Source organism: Varanus komodoensis, unplaced genomic scaffold, assembly GCF_004798865.1.
Source record: "Varanus komodoensis strain SLA01 unplaced genomic scaffold, ASM479886v1 scaffold5, whole genome shotgun sequence".
NCBI classification, from domain to species: Eukaryota; Metazoa; Chordata; class Lepidosauria; order Squamata; family Varanidae; genus Varanus; species Varanus komodoensis.
This window is the reverse complement of record NW_025336087.1, coordinates 47,753,644-47,770,466: the sequence shown is the minus strand read 5'-3', so window position 1 is coordinate 47,770,466 and position 16,823 is coordinate 47,753,644. Positions and strand designations below refer to the sequence as shown.

At 41.3% G+C, this 16,823-nt stretch overlaps 1 protein-coding gene across 2 annotated transcripts in view; it reads left to right on the top strand.

Annotated features, from left to right (window-relative positions):
• RORB (RAR related orphan receptor B) overlaps positions 1–16,823 on the top strand; it is a 158,590-nt gene that overhangs the window by 116,397 nt on the left and 25,370 nt on the right. For both annotated transcript variants that reach the window (XM_044446387.1, XM_044446386.1), the window contains exons 3-4: positions 1,121–1,262; positions 9,772–10,173. In XM_044446387.1, coding sequence (XP_044302322.1) covers positions 1,121–1,262; positions 9,772–10,173 — 544 coding nt within the window. The remainder of the gene's footprint in view (positions 1–1,120; positions 1,263–9,771; positions 10,174–16,823) is intronic.

Genomic DNA, 16,823 nt, shown 5'->3' with positions numbered 1-16,823 from the left:
AGAGACTAAAATAATTGGGTATGTTTATCTTTGAGAAGAGAAGAGTAGGTAGAGATATGATAGCACTCTACAAAGTCCCTGAAAGGTTGTCACAAAGAGGAAGACCAGGATCTCTTCTCTATCAATTGAGAGTGCAGGGTATGGAATAATGAACTCAAGTTACAGGAAGCCAGATTTTGATTCTGGAAGAACTTTCTGACTGTTAGAGCAAAAAAACCATGGAACCCATTGCCTAGGAAGGTTGTGGGATCTCCCATATTGGAGGCATCCATGATGCAGCTGGATAGTCACCTGACAAGGATGGTTAAAACTGAGTCCTAGCCATATTGGCCCCTTCCAACTTGGGTATTCTATGATTCATTCAGGTACCCCCCAGCCAGGTATTCAGTATTCATTCAACAAGCTACCCCAGCTAACAGCCATTATGTCTTATTGTTTTATGGGAACCCATTAACTTTGTTGACTGGGGTACTGTGTGTTTTGTTACCCATGCCAAGAATTCACCCTGCTCAGATTTGCATGGCTGTTGTAACAACCTGTTACATTAGCAACAGTTTTGTTGCTGGGCGAAATTATGCTAATCTCCCCAACATGCAACGAACTGATGCAGTGCAGGGAATTAAGCAACCATGACTTAGTCCTCTTGAAAGATCATGCAAACCTAGCTAAAAGATTGTGCCTGAAAGGACAAATCTGCTAGATTCAGTTTTTCCCATTCAATTCTTGTTTAACTTTCAAGTTTTTCTCTCCCATTTATAAAGAAAAGTGAGATTTTGTTATGTTCCTTTTTAATAAGAAATGAGCAGAGTGAAATGCTCACCATCCTTGGTCACACGGCTGAGAACAGGAGGTTACCATGATGTGATCCTTACAACAGGCATGTGAAGTTGGTTCAGTTGAGGCCATAAATGCACAAAGATAACCCAGAAAGTTTCATGGCTGAGTGGGGATCCTAATCCAGATATTTCAGGCTAAAGTTTGCTATTTTACGGCTTTACTTGTACACACGAAAGCAGTTTCCTAAACTTGCAACAGACTGCCAACCGTTTTCATTGAATGGATGTGCTAGACTTCCATCTTGCATATAGTGATCTAGCTGTCTCTCTCTTTCTCTCACTAGGGATTCTTTAGGAGGAGTCAACAGAACAATGCTTCATACTCCTGCCCAAGGCAGAGAAACTGTTTAATTGACAGAACCAACAGAAATCGTTGCCAACACTGCCGACTGCAGAAGTGTCTTGCCCTAGGAATGTCTAGAGATGGTAAAGAGCTTGCTTCCTGCTTCACAGATCAATCCTTTGAAACTATTCTTCACTGCACTCTGCTTTTACTCCCCAAAGAAAGGCATCTTGCTGCTCTGTAACGCAGATGATTTCTGTTCCCAAGCATTTTAATAGGGTGTCTGGTGCAGACGGAGAAGAGACTAACAAAGGAGAAGAGGGCAACACGAAAATGGTAAAATGATTCCAAACAAGAGATGTTACACTGGAGGATTTGGAACAGAATTGCTGATAAGCATTAAGCCACATTTCTACAGAATCATAATATGAGGGAGAGGGCACACAGCCTCAGCTGTTTTAAAATATTTTTACTGCTGCCAGTCACCTAGCAGAATGAGCAACTGCTTCACATTTAAAACCCATTTAAAGCTTGCCTAGTCAGCTTGGTTGTCAGCTGCAGCAAAAACTTTCAACACATCTCTGGCTGTGCACACACCCCTCCCCTGCTTGCAAGACGGCTGTGTGGAACGGTGGCTGTAGTCATTGCCAGCTGATTCCAGAGAAGAGGCCAGGCCCAACTGAATGCCCAACACAGCAACAGCCTGATTGCGAAGACCAGTGCAGAACAGCAATGAACTGCTTCGGTTCAGACACAGCACCGCTCTCTCTTCCAATAACTTGTAACTCTTACTAGAGGCGGTCCCTGAGTTACAAACATCTGAGTTAGAAACCACCAGTAGTATGTACAGACAAACTGCTGTAATCTTTCTAAAATTACTGCAGGAAATTGTCATCACCATAGAGAGAAAAGAAGTGAAAGGGAAGAGAGGGAGGCCTCCCAAGCGTACTCGTACCTTTCTGCCCTACTCGTCTGCAGAGGGAAATCTCTCTGGCATTTCCTTGCTGCAAAGAGAAGGTTCTGCTGAGTTTGGGTGTGAGGGAGGGCTAGAGAGATTCACAATTTTCCACTTTCATGGGGGTCCTCTGCCCCTAACCCCCATGAATATGGAGGGCCAGCCATAAGTGATCTGACTTATATACAAATTTGACTTAAAGACAAATTTCTGTTTTCTCGGGAATCGAACTCAGTCGTAACCCAGGGGCTACCTGTATATGAATCCCATTGTAGATATTTAATTATGGTCCTCAAAACAAGCAGGTTTCCTGACAAGCCAGGCAAAGTGACCAACTCCTTGGCCACCGAGCTGTCTTTTGGCGTTTACCTCTGGTTGGACTGCAGCGGGTAGATCTCCTTCTGCTGTGCCTGGAGGCACATGGGGAGTTTCCTTTCCACATTTGTTGGGCTCTCTGGAATTAACTGTGAATTCTGTGGTTCCAGTGAGTTATTCTTCATTGATCTTGATCATATAGGATTTGGGTGATGGGTTCTGTTTCATGCTCATTAGGTTTTTCTCCTGCCAAGTTCTCATGTAAGCACATTATGGTTTATATCTTTACTCATGCCTAGTAAATCACACAATCTGGCCCATTCTGAGGATGTCTCCAACTTTAAGCTTTATGGAAATGCCATGGCAAGCAATTCTTGCACATTCCTTAAGGCTTGGACATTTGACACTTTGCCAAAACAGATTCCTGCAGGCTGGTTTGATTTCAAAAGTCAGTTTAGAACAGCAGCTGAACACCTCAGTTCAGACACAGCATCATTTCTGCCTGGAATAGCTGCATAACAGTTAAGCTCCCCATTACTGTAACCAGCCAGGCTTGTTCCAAAGAACAGATCTCACAGAGAGGGAGAGAGAGGGAGAGAGAGAGAGAGAGCCAGCGCACTTGTTTTTCCTTGATCAGCAGTTAAAATAATGTGCAAACCTTTGAGTAACAGTCTTCTTCAGGTATAGGTGTTTCTAACAAAAGTACTGAAATGGAAATGGGTTGTTAAATGCTCATGTTCCTTAGATTGAGTCTTCTGCTCTTTCAAACAAAGGAAACAGGAAGCTGGGGGATGGCCTGCTAATTAGGTTGCAAAGAAACCTAGCTCAGAGGTCTTGGATTTCACAGGCCCTCCAGAGATATAGCAGGGAATGCAAAACATACTACAAGTTGGAATATAATGAAAAAGAAAAGGGCAGCTTTCTCTCATTGGTACCTTTCATTTTTCTTGCAAGGCAGATCTGGCAGTTTGAATTCATAGACCATTCACAAATTTGTGTCTGATTTGTCAAGCTAAGACCCCTGGCAGAGTTAATCTGTAGCAGAGCAAGTAAGACAAAATGGTTTGGCCGATGCCTCTTTTCCCAGTGGCCACATTCAGAAATCACACCAAACTATTCCTTATCAAGACAGAAATGAGCCTAGACTCATTCCGATTGTCCTCCTTCCACTAAACCAAGAGGAATGGTTGAGAAGCATTATTGCTTGCTTTTGGTTCACCATGACTTCCTGTATTTTCCAATTCTGATCCAGGAGACATGACTAATATTAACTATGGGTACTTCATACAGCCTGCTTAATCAACCAGTTTGCTTTAAACTAACCAGGTTGAAAGATAATCACAATGTATTATTCTAGACAACATAACAAAACACAGCCAAAAATAGAAACTTCCAAACTTTTGCTTTCATGGAAAGATGTAAGGTTCATGTATATCTCACTAAACCATGGTTTAGCATGGCATGCCAATGTAGTAATGCTTAGAACAGGAATGGGCCATTTGTGGTCTTCCAGAAGTTTTTGGCCTAATATGGCCATCAGTTTTAGCTAGCATAGCCAACGTTGCAGGATGAAGGGAACTTTAAGACAAAACATCTGGAGGCCTTACAGTCTTGCTAACAGGATTTATCTGAGTGCTTTTTTCTAGAATTAGTTTAATATATTAGTATATGATATTTACCACACAAAATTGCAGTTCATGATCAAAGGTGCTAGGCAGCCAGCCCCACCTTTCAGCAAAGTGAGGTGGTATCTTCAGGCAGCAGATGCTGCAAGGCGGCAACAAAGTACCGGGGAGGAGAGATGTGTGCCATGCAGTCTGCCTGTGCCCCATAAGTTAGCTTGCTGCTTTCAGGTATGGTGGAAGATGCTGTCCCATCATCAGTATTGAGGAAAAATTCATCTTCCAATCCAGATGATTTTGTAGATGGAATGAGAATTCTTTTTCTTCACCTCAGAAAGCAAGAGGTTCTGGATTGGCTCTGCCATTAACAAATATACAAAGAGGAAAAAGTAAATAAGAAACCTTCACAGTTTTCTCTCTCTGCATTATTCATAGCAGATAAGCACTACCTAGCACTAATTCAAGAACTTTAATCACATAAATGGCAATGGAAAGTTAATGAACTTTCTGCCCACTGCAGAAGAAACAATCAATACTTTTATCTTTACAGAAGACCAGGAGTTCTCTCTGTCTAAAGGCCACATCTTTTATATGCTATTGCCTAAATATAAGGGTGCATAGTACCAATCTGCCTGTGGATCAGCATCCAGACATAGCACATTTCCGTTCTGTACGACCAGGAATGTTAGGACAAGCTAGTTGAATAAGGGTGTCACATTGCATACTGAATGATTTTATGGGGTACTTTTATTTCATGGAGGCTGCTTTGAAATACCATGTGGGCATAGATGAGTGATACATTTTATTAATAAATGTATATATTTTAAAGAATACTGGATCTCACTGCTTCACTTCATTGCCTACCTGGATACTGAAATCCTTAGGGTAGTTCCTGATAGAGTTCATTATCCAGGATATCCTGTCCCGAGAGTCAAGGTAAAGGACAGTATAGAAAAGCTTTTTAAATAAATTAATAAATCAAACCCCATGACTTAAAAAGAAAAGTCTTAAATGGGACATTTGTATACCTATCCCTTAAAGTGGGGGTGTAGCATGCAATACCAGACAGAGCTCAGGTATCTCAAGTCCATCCAGCAAGCTGAAATGTGTCACATGTGTAGCCCCCAAAGGACTAATATTATCATTATTATACAGTAATATAGGACATTTGTAGGCCTTTCCCTAGAATGTGTTGCAAGAGATGTACCCTCAACTTTCTCATTACCTTCAGGCCACCAAGAAAGCAGAAATTTGGTGCACACATAGATGGAGATACACTTCTTACTACCCATTTTTAATTCAGCTGCCAGAACTTGAAGCATGAAACTTCCCCAAAACACAGGCCAGCAGTTTAGTGCAAGCCAGGCAGAATGGAGGGTTGCAGGAGCTCTTTTGCCTGTTTAATTCCATATTCAGTTTCAGGGATGAGAACTTCAGCTGCAGCAAATGTCACAGCTTATATAATGCAAGTGTCATTTAAAAAGTGCTTCTGCTACTGCTACCCAAAAAAGAAAGGTGGCTTTTACTTTACCACAGAACAAGAAAGTGGTGACTGTTGTCCCACTTGTTAGAGAAGTTTTAAATATTGTGGCAAGCACAATGAATGAATGTGGCCTCCGCATCGAACAGACTTCAGGTGTGGAAGGAAAGCAGGAAAAAGCAAATGTGTTTTCTGTCTGAGAGCTAATCCACCAGCCTTTGTCATATGTCTGCTGTCTTATTCTCTGTGCAGGCTTTCTTTTCATATTAATCTGGATTCACACGAGCTTACAGGGAAGCAATCATCTGAATGCTGCTTCATGGGCACAATTCACAATTTGAGAGCACTGGTGTTCAAACAGCATCACTTGTATCTGTGTGTGTTTGTGCACGCTCACATGTGCATGTAAGTGCCTGGAGCAAAACACTGCTCCAAATTGCTTCAGCTTATATCTATATATAGCTACATATGAAATATATCTATATAGACAGACATGTGAATCAGATCTGTATGCTGGCAGAGGGCAATTATAGCAAATACAGTGGAAGACAAGATAGCTCTCAGCCAGAACCCTAAGGTACATACAGATGACCATTTTACGACCATTTTCCTGTTCCATTTTCTGCTCCCTTCCACACTTGCTTCTCACCCATCGCAGAACGAAAAAGGGAGATTTAAAGAGTAGCAATAGGATAAGTGCATGAGCTGCAAGAAATCCTCCAGCCCCTTAAACCAGTGCATTATACTGACTCTAACTTGGAGTCATGTCCTATGTGCTGCAAGACTGACAGCTGCTTTCCAGTAAACCCGCTTTCTAGTATCTCAGAAATTTTGACTGCAGTCCTTGGCCTATGCTCTATCTTAGTGGGGTTCAGCTCTGAGCGGACATGCATAGGATTCGCTGTTCAAGAACCTAGCACAGATGTCCCTCCCATTTCCTGGATGAGCCTAATTGTGGGCCCTGTTCTAATATTGTCATATACTGATTGCCAGGATAAAGGGCATGCACAAACTCACTAGCTTTGCTTCTCTCCACCTCAGTTATCTTCTTCCATCTCCTCATGTGGTCTTTCTGTGGAGGCTTGCAGCAAAATGTAGAAATCTGGGAAATGTCACAAAGAGTGGGATTTTTGTGAAAAGAATGAGATTGAGGGGGTCCAGCCACGTGTGCTCAGCATTGCCCCCTCTCCTCACATGTTGTGATGATGCAATATTGGAATGCCTGCATGAGACTATGGTGTGATGCCACTTTAGTGTTGTCCAAACAACATGCAGCATTGATGATATTAAGAATTATGTTTCTATCAGGTAAATCTAGAAAGAACTTTGTGATCAGTGTCATCCCTGCACTCACATTCCAGATTGGTGGCCCTTCAGAGTTGTTGGATTGCAAATCGTATCAGCATAGCTCATGGGCAGGGATGGTAGGACTTCAGCTTCTGGAGGGATGCAAGTTCCCCACCCTTACCTCAAATGAGCTTTCTCCAACATGCTCTTCTTGGCCTGGATGATGGGAGATGTTTTCCAAGCCATTTGAGTGCACCAGACTGGGGAAGACTGTCCAAGACTGATGAAAGCTTAACATTAAACTGACAACCCTGTTCCAAATGATGTACACATAGCTTTGCATTATGACTTTGAGTTATTCCAACAGAGAAACAGTTTTCTCCATTTCTCCTCAGGAGGAATGAACATATTTAGTACTTTAAGATTCTATGTTGCAAATATATGTCTGGAAAGTAATCCACAAATGTTACTTCTTTAAAGAAAATACAATTCCTATAGAATGTTTACCTTCAAGTCTGTTATTTTCCTCTAGGCCTTAACTGTAACCTGTAACATTCTTTTTTTTTTTTTTCCTGAAATAAGTGTGCGAAGATAACAGCCCTGTTGACAGGTTGTGATAATAGGGCTTTAGGGCTTGTTATCTTCAGAAGGTACTAATCCTGTTAGTGCACAGATTAAAGGTTTGGGGAAAATTGATAAATCACACAGGATACAAATCTGAAGGCTGCACTTTAAAAAAGAGAGAGAGAGAGAGAGAGCGCGCTCTGGTTTTCTGTTTGGTGTACATACAAAGATGAAAAAGAAATAGCAGGCCTGCTCATTATTCACAGCAGGGATTTGGCTGCCTGGCACATTTACTTGAAAGTATGCCCTATTGATTTCAGTGGAACTTACTTTTTTGTAAGTAACTTGGGTACAGATTAGAGACTAGCCCCTAAGGCTTTATCAGTCAAAAATAAAACAGCAGGTGAGCTGCACAACGCCAGGTTGCCACTTTGTGGTGATGGTATCATAAGGGCCAACTGTCCCTGCCTGTTTGATTTGCGAACCAGAGCTTCCCACGCTGTATTCATTTATATGGATTTTTTTAAAAAAATAATCATATCCTGGCTTTCCTCCAAAAAGTTCAAGACAGCTAACAAAGGTACTTTTAACCAAACTAAAAGAATACTCTCTTTAGTTTACAATCAATGGACAATAATCTCTTGCCAAGTAAAAGATAACATTATCCACAGTTCAAAATACATATTTTAATACAGTGCATTATAAAACATTTGCCATTATAGAAACTGAAATCCAACCAATAGACACAACTGTATCATTTGTTAGTCAAACATCCTTCTAAATTTATTTTATGGCAGGGTTGGGCAATGTACGGGTCTTCAAATGTTTTAGTTTTCAGCTTCTCTCATGCCTCATCATTGGCTTTACTGGCTAGGAGTGATGGGGTGGTAGCAGGGGGAAGAGAAGTTGCCCCAACCTATTTTATGGATTGATACTGCATCCTGTAATCAAGTTCCCAGTATGGCTAACAAAACAGGCATGTTTCCAAGTAGGTAATGCAAGGTAGGTAAACTGAGGTGCAACAGGGTAGTAGCTAGAAGTCCTTAGTGAGGTTTACTTCTTGCCAAACCTCAGACAATGAGAGCAAGCTGCACAGCATAGGCAACTTGGGCAGATCGTAGTGTACAAAGGACATAGTGAGGAAATTGTCTTCAAACGCTAGAGCATGCAGGGATTTAAAAGAGGAAACCAGCACTTTGAATTGGGCTTGAAAATAAAACTGCTAACCATAGTTGTAAGAATGCATGACAGCAGCTGGTTCAGATTCTGGCTCCATTGCCGGTTCAAAGGAAGTCCCATAGTATAGTACAGTAAGCTAATGTCAAGTATATGCAGATGTGTAACATAGTAGCCAAATCCTCAGGCAGGCCTAGGGAACCAGATGTTGATTAACGACTGCACCTATCAACTATCACTGTCATCATTCACCAGTTGGGTTATGGCTGATGAGAAATTGAGTCCAACATCTGGAGGGCCACGGCTTTCCCACTGCTTTCCTAGGGTGCAGAGATCCTGTTTGTTTCTTTTTAGGTGCAGTGATTCTGCAACTTTAGCAAGTAAAATTCTTCTGACATGGAGATAAAATAGATGGGGAAAGACTTGTTTACCTCAGCAGTTAAAGGCACAGTTTCTCTCTTCTACTTAAGGAAATGGAGAGAGAGATCTGTGTGTGTTAGGTAACTATCTGGCTTGCTCTGCCATGAATTCTCTGGGTAGTCTTAGACAGGTCATGTACGTTTAGCATCCTTTTTCCCTCCTCCATACAGTAAGGGCCAATCTTGACATGCTATTGGAGCTTCAAGACTGGAGCTCCAAAATTTTCTGTTTCTTTTACCCAAAGCAGCTGCAAGGGGCCTTGGTCTGGATTGAAACCATGGCCCAGAGACAGTGGAGGTTTAACCCTTGCCCTACACCACTATCCTGCTGAAAGTGTCTCTCGCCTGCAATTTTCTCCAGCCGGAAACCCTACAAGCATATAGGAATGTTTTCCAATCAGAGCAAATAGGAGATTTTTTTCTTTTTTTGGTGGGGAGGGGGTGTTTTACTAAGCAAACAGTCTGCTAGGAAAAGGCTAACTCTTCTACAATTGTCCTAATCTAGATTAGAGTGCAATCCTATGTAAGTTTACACAGAAAAGGCACTACAACTCTCAGCATTCCCCAGCTAGTTAGGGAATGCTAAAAACTGAAGTATTTTTTCTGTCTAGAAATGTAAAGGATTGCACCCTTTAATTTAACTGTTTCAGGGATGGAACTCCCCTAGCATCACACTCCTTTTGAGAATTGCCATAAGGGTCAATGTGCGAACCACTCTGCTGAAGCACTTTGCCTCTTACACCTTGTTTAAACCTAATTGAGTTCTAAACCAACAACAACAACAACAACAGATGCCATACAGCAATGTTGTTTCTTCTTTTTGATTTGTTTCAGCTGTTAAGTTTGGAAGAATGTCCAAGAAGCAGAGGGACAGCCTGTATGCCGAGGTACAGAAGCACCAGCAACGGCTGCAGGAGCAGCGGCAACAACAGAGTGGCGAGGCCGAAGCCTTGGCCCGAGTTTACAGTAGCAGCATCAGCAATGGCTTGAGCAACCTGAACAATGAAACTGGCGGCACTTATTCAAACGGGCATGTCATTGACCTGCCAAAGTCTGAGGGTTACTATAATGTGGATTCCGCCCAGCCCTCCCCAGATCAGTCTGGCTTAGACATGACTGGAATCAAACAGATCAAACAGGAACCTATTTATGACCTCACTTCAGTACCAAACTTGTTTACCTATAGCTCTTGCAACAATGGGCAATTAGCTCCAGGGATAAGTGTGGCGGAAATAGGTAAGAAAATCCTTCATGTGACATTCAACATAGCTTGCATAATGACAGTGCATATGTATTTTTGAACTGTGAGGTTTCATGTGGAACAGGTTGGTCCTGAGGTAAATGTCTGACTGGGTTTGTTGTGGAATTCTAAAATATCTACATCGCCCAAACAGAAAAATTCATGATCTGTTTATGAAGCTGCAACACCAAAGCCACTGATGAATCAATCAAGTGATAATTACTAAATAGGGAGCTTATATCAAATGAGCTCATTATCAGGAGGGTTTAATGATCTTTTTGACAACTATACACATTCTTGTCAACAAAGAATTCTGAAGGTGGATCATTAATAACACTAGCTTTGAAATTAATTACAATGCACAACTTCACTCTGTGATCTTGCATTGACTACTCTAGCTTTACACCAGTGAAACTGCACCAGGAAGGATCTGGTACAGAAGTGTTCAAACTGGAGATTCTGATTTTGTGTATTAGGTATAATTTGTTCAGTGGAGATTCTGATAATTGCCAAAGTAACCTTATTGTTCTAGAAGTTAACTATGATCGCTAGAGATGGTTGCAACTGAGACATGACTGGAAGTCAAGGTCTGCTGGCATATTTGCTTCTGTGCTTTTACTAGCAGCCTAAATTGCAGAAATTAAGCAAGAAAGCATTTCCTGTCATGCAGACAGAATGATGGGGAAGGCTTCATCTGTGGGTTCTCATTTCTCGGGTTCTAACTAAAGGCACAAGAACAGGGCCAGTTAAAAGCAGGGAGGGGGCAGCCTTGAGAGGCAACATCCTTGGAAGCTGCAAAACTGATTCTGCTCCAACCAAAACATGAAAGAATTGTGAGATTCTTAAAATGGAAATATGATACAGTTTGTTTGATCTAGTCACATCAGTGATAAACAAAGTATGAGTCAGTGATTCAGAGGGGTTGAGGAATACAATAGCTACCCTGTTAGGTCATCCCATAAGAAAGCAGATTGAAGGTTGCAAAGGTTCTATCCACATTTTCCAGATTGGGATCATAGCACTTAGCTCCTTGCAGATCTGAACAATGCTGCCTTTTGCTTAAAAGCTACACAAAAGCCATGAATGCTCTGCTTTCTATGCAGATTGCTAGCAATGTCTTTTGAAACATGTTCACCAAGAGAAGCTTGTTCTAGCATGTATAGGGTTGCCAGAACCTAAGCAAATGGGAAATCCTGCGCTTTTAATAGTTGAATAACAAATAGAGGTTTAGCAGGTGCTGCTGGAAAAAAAGTTGTTTCTTGCACTTGCCAAATCTTTCTCTGCTCTGTTGCCCCTAAAGACCAATAGGAACTTTCTTTTAGAAGAACTGGAAGTCCTAGTTTCTTGTCAGAATGTAGTTGGTTGTTTTTATAAAGACACAGCAAGCTCCCCCAAAGTTCCCAGAAAGCTTAGCATGTTGTTATTTTTTCTTTGTCTCCATGTATATATTGACCATACCAGTTTCTTACTGATTTAGTCCAAGGAAGCCTGGGAAATTTTTCTAGAATGCCAGCAACATGATGGTAGAAATCCCTAAAGTGCTCCTAGAGCGGGATTCCTGCAAGGGGAATGTGGCCATTTAAGCTACTGTGTGTTTGCAGTGAAGGGATGCTAACTGGGTGCTATTTAAATGTCTGCACTTCAGACAGGACATGCTCTGCTTCATGCTTCTTCACAGAATTTACCAAAGGCAGCAGCTGTCCCAAGTTTGGGTTTATTTACTATGTGTCCTTCAATTAGGTACAAAACCCCTCCTTTTTATGCAGTTACTTTCAACTAGATTTCTTTCCTGCACACAAACCGATTCGTCAAGGGATTCCTTGTGCAACTGTCCCCTTTTATCTTTTTTACCCAAAACTAATTTTTAAGAGCCATCTTAGAGAATCATACTCCACTCTGCCTTTAAAGGTCCCTTGTATATGTCTTAGCTATATTCATATGGATCAATGTTGCCATCTAGTGAGTCATTTAACTACTACTATACTCGGAGTCTTCCCAGATACTTTGAGGCATTAAGTAATGGGATATCTATTTAAATTCTAGTTTAGAGCTCTAAGATTCAATCATTATTGTGGCACTGTGCCTAGTTCAGTTCAAATGGTAGAGGTGTTTCTAAATTATAATCTACATCACACAGCATGCAGCAGTCCTTGAACAAAAGTTCTTTTCCAATTCATATGCCTAAGCTGAAGTTTAATAAAATGGACTTTTCACTAAAGAATGGGTCTTACATAAGACAGTGGGAATTTACCCAAGTTAATGTGCAGATGACTACAATCCTAAATGCACTCAGCTTTTCTTAGGCTGAATACAATATCGATTTTTATTTTGTACAATATAGATTTTACTTCTTGGGTTCTTCTAGATGAACCATTTAATGGACATGCCTCCTTCACAGAATTTTACAGGGGGAGGACAGATTATGGGCTCTTCAACACATAGCTGTTGTGCATTTTCTCCAGTTTCGTACCACTCCCTCCCCTATCCCATAGAAAATCTGTTCAGAAGAAAAGATGGAATAGCTATAGAATGTTTTCTGACAGATAGTGCAAGGACCTCTCCCTCTGAAGGTACCCAATATCTTTTTCTCACTGTATGCTCATATTTATAAAAGTAAAACCTCACTCATTGTATAGTTAGTTCATTGGAACAGCTTAATATACTCTCAGAATGTGGGGTTCAGTTCTAAAAAAATTTATTAGCAACAAGAAATCCTTAGAGTATGCCCAGGATAATACTGAACACCATAGTATTATGCTCACATGAAATTCATAATAGTATGAAGTCACAGTATTATGTTCACATTATGTTCATAAATTTGTATTTATTTTCAAAGAAATAGGTTGATCACAGGGGAGACGCTGATCACCCAAACTGTACTTCTCCCACTATAGGAGGAAAGGATGAGCCATCTCCACCCATCATCTATGCCTTCTTGGCCATTTTAGTTTCCATAGCAACATAGCACTGGATTATTTACCTAACAAAAGGAGTAAAACAGACTAGGCCTGGCCAGGGCTATTAAGGTAATCTCCTGTCCAAATCTCAGTCATAAATGAGACCCTGAAGTCAGTCCACTGCACGCTTACAGCAATACCACTGAAAGAGATTCTCCATAAGCCAGATCTGCACAGCAAACATCCTGTGGTCGAGTTACAGACGCTTCAGTGGTTCTTTGGGGCCTTACAATATACTTTGTTTAAAACCCATTTTCATGATTTTGTGGGAACAGCTAGGCCCCATTGAGGGAACTGATCCTGGCTGAATAAACATACTGGAGTGGTATTTTGGTGGCAAACCGTGCTAGAAATCTGTTTCTTTAGTGAAATACTAAATAAGCCCATCCGTGGTCAGGAACCTTGCAAAAAGCAGGGTCTCCAATTGTGCACAGCGTCTGTCCTCCCTTTCCTGAATGCACACAGGTTAGGGCCTGACATCAGGATCTTGCCCAGTGGGGCTTTTGCTAGGTCACTGAAGTTTCATTTCTGTGCCTACAGAGTACTTTCAGCAAGTGTTTTTACAAGAGGGGAAGTGCAGTTTAAAAGAAAAGACTTTTTTTACTGGTGGGTTTTGCTATGCTGTCATACTGCAGTGCCACCTAGAAGTTATGAAGCTGAAAGGCAGGAAGGGAAATACTCCTTGTGTAGTACTTGGATCTCCATATTGTCATGAAACCGAAAGCAGATACAGCAGAGTAACAGCTGCTTAACAGCCTTCTGCAGAAAAGCTCTACATCTGGATTTCTCCTACCCAAGAGGCAGAGCGCAGAATGCATCTTTCCAGCCACAGTCCACAGCTTCGTCATGTCTAATGTCTTTCAGTGGTATGACCTGATGGTAGAGTGAGAGACTTGTCTTTTATTGCCACCAGAGTCAGTAATGAGTGTGAGGGAGAAAGAGCAGGAATGAAGGAGGAAAGGGAAGATTGAGAAATGGAGTGAAAAAGTGGGGTATAGAAGAAAAGGAGGTGGTGACAGAGAGTGAGGCAGAAGCTGCTGTGCTAGCGCATGGAATGAAGAGAGGGCAGCGGTGTACAGAGAGAAAAGAGAAATCACATAGGCTACAAAGAGACCTGTGCTTTCCAAAAAAGTAAGTGGGAATAGCCGAGAGGTGGGCCTGCAAAGAAATCCACTAGATGGAGAAATAGGGAAAAGGGATAATGGAAATGGGGATGCAGAGAAATCTGTGGCAGCAGAAATAGATGAAGCGCTGTCGGGTGCATAGAGAGAAAGGGGGAACTAAAAATGAGTCTGTAGAGAGACCTAGAAACAGAAAAGGGGGGACAATATCAGGGATAATTACAGATGTTTGGTGGTGCGGGGAGGGAGGGGGGAGGGAGGGAGCGCACTATGCAGTGCAGAATGATAAGGGAGCACTAGGAAGCCAAGAGAAGAAAAGGAAGATGAACAGAAAGGGGCTATTCTGGGGAAACCTGTGGTGCTTTGGGATGTAGAAAGAACAAGAAAAGATCAGTGGAAGATGGACTAAAAAGGATGCACTGAGTTAAAATAATAAGAAAAATGCTTTTTACAGTTAACATAGTGATGCAACACTGCTATGAGTTTTTCAAAAGTTACTAGTAAACAGTTGTTATAAATTAATCCAGTTCATCATGTGTCACAACATAGACCATCTAATAAGGTCAGTATAAAATTGCAAATGATGGCCCTTGGCAGTGTTCCTAATTGAGGTTTAATCAATTTATCCTCCTTTTTGTTTAGAACAGTGTTCCAAGTCAGAGTGGAAGCAGCCATCTGCCTACAGTGAGCTGGATTTCCCCCCCTTCATGTTTTGTTTACGCTGTATATTTTTGAGGGCAAAGGATTTGGAGAGAAGAGGAGACAATTTTCTTATGAAAATGTTTTTGGGAAGCAGCCAGGATAATCAGCCAAGCTCCAGTGTGGGGCATTGTCACTACTGTAATAAAAATGGATTTTAAAAGTCAAGAGGGTTAGCTCAACAAATTCAGCAGTATGTTTAATTGGCATTACTCCAAAGGGGTGTGTATGCATGTACTATGCACACGCTCATTTATTTTTTCTAGTTTATTTACAAAAACTGCTCCTGTAAACCTCCCGAGCTATTCTTTCAAATCTGATGAATCCTCTAGGATTGGCACAAACGGTGTAAAATGGGGGGTCACTGGGAAATTAGTACATTTTCAGCAACAGCAGTTAGCTTTTAGGGAGTGTTTGCAGCCAACGGTACATAACAACTGATCAGCTACAGTATTTTATTTTTCTATGATTGCATTTGGTATTTGATGCCTGGTGGCATCTGACTTTCAGTGTTTGATATCTGCAGGTATATGATATATAACAAACAGTGTGCATTACTTGACTTCAGTTTGGCAGCCTGTCAGTATCTATACACATTTGTAAGTGTTTTATGTCATGCTGCAGCAGAGGCGGGGAACCTGTAGTCCTGCAGATGTTGTTTGACTCTGGCCCCATGTGATCAATGATCAGAGGCAATGGGATTTATAATTCAAGAACGGCTGGGCAACACAAGTTCTGCACAGGATACTAGGCACATCTTTTCCCAGAGCTAAGTCACAAAGCTTCCAGTGAGGCTTACTCTCAAATAATGTGCGCAGAGTTATAACTTACTGTGCAATCCTATATATGTCTACTCAGAAGTGAGCACCATTGAATTATTGGGCTTATTCCATTATATACCCTTATTCCAATATATGTGGGATTGCAGCCTAAGCTAAATGGATTAGGGGCCTGGATATCTGAAGGAACAGCTCCTTTAATATGCACATGCCCAAACCTTAGGATCATCTGCTGAGGTCCTTTTCTGGGAGCCCTCTTTGAAAGAGGTGAGAAGAGTGGCTACTTGGAGAAGGGCCTTCTCAGTGGTATCAACTGGGCTATGGAATCTGCTCTCTAGGAGTGCGCCTGGAACCAGCTCGTTATTCATTTTAGCACCAGGCCAAGACCTTTTTATTTGCCCAGCATTTTAATGGTTGAATGTTTTTACTGTACACACACACACACACACTACATGTTAGGATTCAAGTGCTGTCATGGATTTAGCTGCTCTGTTTTATTCTCTGTAAGCCGTCTTGAGATCCTGACTGGATATAAGATGGAGAATAAAAGTATATATAGGGTGGTGGCGGAGTACTATTAGCATTGATGTCAAATGAGACAGCTAAGTACTGATGGACAAGGGATGAACAGGAAAGGAAGGCTGCAGACCATAGAAAAGGGTAGAGAGGAACGTATATAATTAAAAATAAAAGTGGCTTGGAGTTAAAGGTGGGTCCCCATCTGGAAAAAAAAAACTGAAGACAACTATTTTATTTTTAAAAAAGAGGCGTGAACTAAATGGCAACTAATAACAAAACTTAGTCTCTAAGTGTTGATTGTAGATTGTAATCAAAAGGCAACACAACAAGTCTTAACTAATCAGATTTTAAGGGTGAATAAATTTCAAAGTCAACAAACAAAAGTAAAAAATTGAATGTGATAAATTGGAAAATTTGCTCTAAATATAAGTAGGTTTTCAAAGCCCTACAAAAATGACCTACCATATGGAGAAACGTAAGACTTTAAAGTGCTCATTTAAATCTTCAAAACCTTAAAGGGCTTGGCTGAAGTGACTTGAAGGACTGCTTTCTTCCATACCAGCCTGCATGC